We start from the raw sequence: 2,775 nt of genomic DNA on the forward strand, positions 1-2,775 counted from the left end.
TTGTAACTTTTAAACGGTTCAACTACAAACAACTATGAACTACTATAAAAATTATGTCATAAAGGGATTTGTATAAGTATCTTGAAAGTTGGCAAAGTTACGTTTTTATTTATTACATATATGTTGTAACTTTTGAACGGTTCAACTATTAAGATATGTTTATTGTTTTTTCTGTAACTCACAAAGTAATGATAGTCATTTTTTTTAAATTTCTTTTTTATACATTTATTGATCTACAAACGAAATTATTGTTACTACAAACAACTACAAACAAAATACTAACCTTTCTTTATTGTAAATATATTTTAGTAAAAATTGGGTGCTAAATTCACGTAGGTGAATTGAGCGCATAAACGAGTACGGATGATATGAAAGGCGTTTGACTACTTCTCGAAAATAATACTTCGGAAAATAACTTTATCACATATCATTGAATTTGTCTTAAAGTAACCTTAAATTTGGTAGAAAAAAATGCAAAAAATAAAAAAATTTTTGGCAATAGAGGTAAACAAAAAAATAAATAAATAAATTATTTTAAATTATAATTATAAAGTACTCTTAAAGTTATTCAACTTTGGTTCGAACATTTTTTTTCTATCTCTCGTAGTTTTGACGATATTCATTAAAATAAAAAATCCAATTTTTTTTCTAAGGAATGTTTCACCCCTTAAAAGTGCGAACGGGCACGAATATGCGACAACTTAATTCTTGATTTTGTCTGAAGAATAACATATTAAAAACTCATTGAAATCGGAGAGGAACACTTGTATCCCTTTCCTTGTAAGTTCAACGGCTTAAAACTTCAAACATAACTTATTGTAAACAAGATTTTTATTTTTATTGTATTTTTCTATACATTCCTAAAAAATTATACATCAAAAAGGATTTTATACGTTTTCATCTATTTCCATTAGCACCATTAGATAAAAAAATACTACTTCTAGCTTGTTAAAATAATTTTTGATCTAAGTAAATCACTATTTACATTTAAATACAATCTAGAAAAATCTGCAATTTTCTTATAATTTTTTAATTATTTTAGAAATATGCGTAACACATTCTTAAAGATTAATTTAGAATTTTCTATGCCATTTGAGTTATTTATACATATAAAAAATTATAATATAAATGTATAAATACAGAAATAAGTAAAACGTATAAATATTATAATAACATACATTAAGAGACACATAGATATAATGTACAAAAATATTTTTAAAACACTTATTTAATTTATTTGAAATTGTTTCTATTGATTTTGAAATTTTTCAAAGTGTTTAAAAAAGTTTCGTACTATAAATAAGATATAGTAGAAGAATATAATAGATAATATATTTCTCCTGTTTTTGTCCACATATTTTTTTATAATTTTTTAAACAATGAATAAGTTTTTTATTTAATAAATATTCTTAAAAGAATAATTTATTTCTATACAAATTTGTTTTATTTCCTTTTATTGATGAATAATAAAACGCTAACTTTCAGTTTTAATTTTTCTTCTCCATAACAGCAAAAAAACTTAATCTATATAAAAACTTCTCTATGTATTGCCACAATTTCATAATTTTTTGAATTTTGAAGTTGAAGTTCTTTTCTTATGAGTATTAACCTTCAAATGGTATACTTCTTTTGAGCACCCACTAATGGAACAAAGGTACGAATTTGGATTTGATATCTTAAATTGTACATCTGTCCTGAGGAAAAAACAGATATGTTTTGAACATATTTAACGTAGTGGGGATAAGCCGCGACAAATATTTCTGTGCAAATGCCAGCAATTCAAAAATGCTCGCGGTACGAATTCGCACTCTTGTACCATTTGAAGATTAATTCACAGAAAACAAATGTTGGATTTTTATGTAATACCGCGTTCGTATACGCACCTCAGTCGCATCTGCTCTTTAAAAGCGGAAACGATTTTCTCTCTTAACGATTTGAAGTCATTGCCGTGCATATCGTCTGAATTTTTTTTCTCCACTTCCACCCGTTTTGGTCTCTCGTCCTTCATTTTATTTCTTAGGCGCGAAATCTCGCTTTTCAGATCGCTGATTATATCGCGGTACTGTGCGACATGTAAGTAACTGACGTCCAGTACGTTTCGTTCGATCTTATTGGAAATCTTGTTGGCGCGATCCGCGTAAATCAGGGTGTTTTTACTTTCGTCGCGATGTGTACTTGCCGGTGATACATGTGCAATTTTAACAGTGCGGCAATTGCCACTGAGTGCTTCCTTCAACAATCGGGTAAGCTTGGAATCGCGATAATTTACATATCGCGCTCCACCAGATAGGGCATTGATGCAGTTACCCAGCGCCAGAAGGGATCTGTTAATATGCGCGCCTTCCTGCAGTCTTTTACCCTCGTTCTATAACAAATCCAATTAAGTTGACAGAGAAATTCCAATAATTTATATAAGAGAAACGATCAAATTAAAAAAAAACTTTAAAGAGTGATGGCAAAAAGACCTGTTTTTTCGCCCATTTTTTAGATCTCAAATTTCAAACTTTTTTTAATGCCAAATAGTATTATATGATATAACATTAATCCTAGAGAAATTTTAAGATGAGCATAGGCACGGTTCCTGAGATATGAAGGGGTGAATGTGATGGTTTCTCATAATAACCCATGAAAGTACACAAAACTCTTCAAGTGTCCATACCAATTGGAATAAAATATATATTTAACGAAGTTAAATATATATTTAACGAAATATATCGTTTTTTATTAATTTTTTTTATGCCGGATTAAAAAATAGATCGGAAGAGCACACGTCTG

The 2,775-nt window shown here is 28.6% G+C and overlaps 1 protein-coding gene across 1 annotated transcript in view; it reads right to left on the reverse strand.

The window, feature by feature from the left end:
* Window positions 1-2,775, reverse strand: part of LOC105452936 (kinesin-like protein KIF19) — a 44,215-nt gene that overhangs the window by 14,285 nt on the left and 27,155 nt on the right. The window contains exon 7 of the mRNA XM_011694494.1: window positions 1,884-2,365. Within this exon, the coding sequence (XP_011692796.1) occupies window positions 1,884-2,365 (482 nt within the window). The remainder of the gene's footprint in view (window positions 1-1,883; window positions 2,366-2,775) is intronic.

Source organism: Wasmannia auropunctata, unplaced genomic scaffold, assembly GCF_000956235.1.
Source record: "Wasmannia auropunctata unplaced genomic scaffold, wasmannia.A_1.0 LD336024.1, whole genome shotgun sequence".
Classification (NCBI taxonomy): Eukaryota; Metazoa; Arthropoda; class Insecta; order Hymenoptera; family Formicidae; genus Wasmannia; species Wasmannia auropunctata.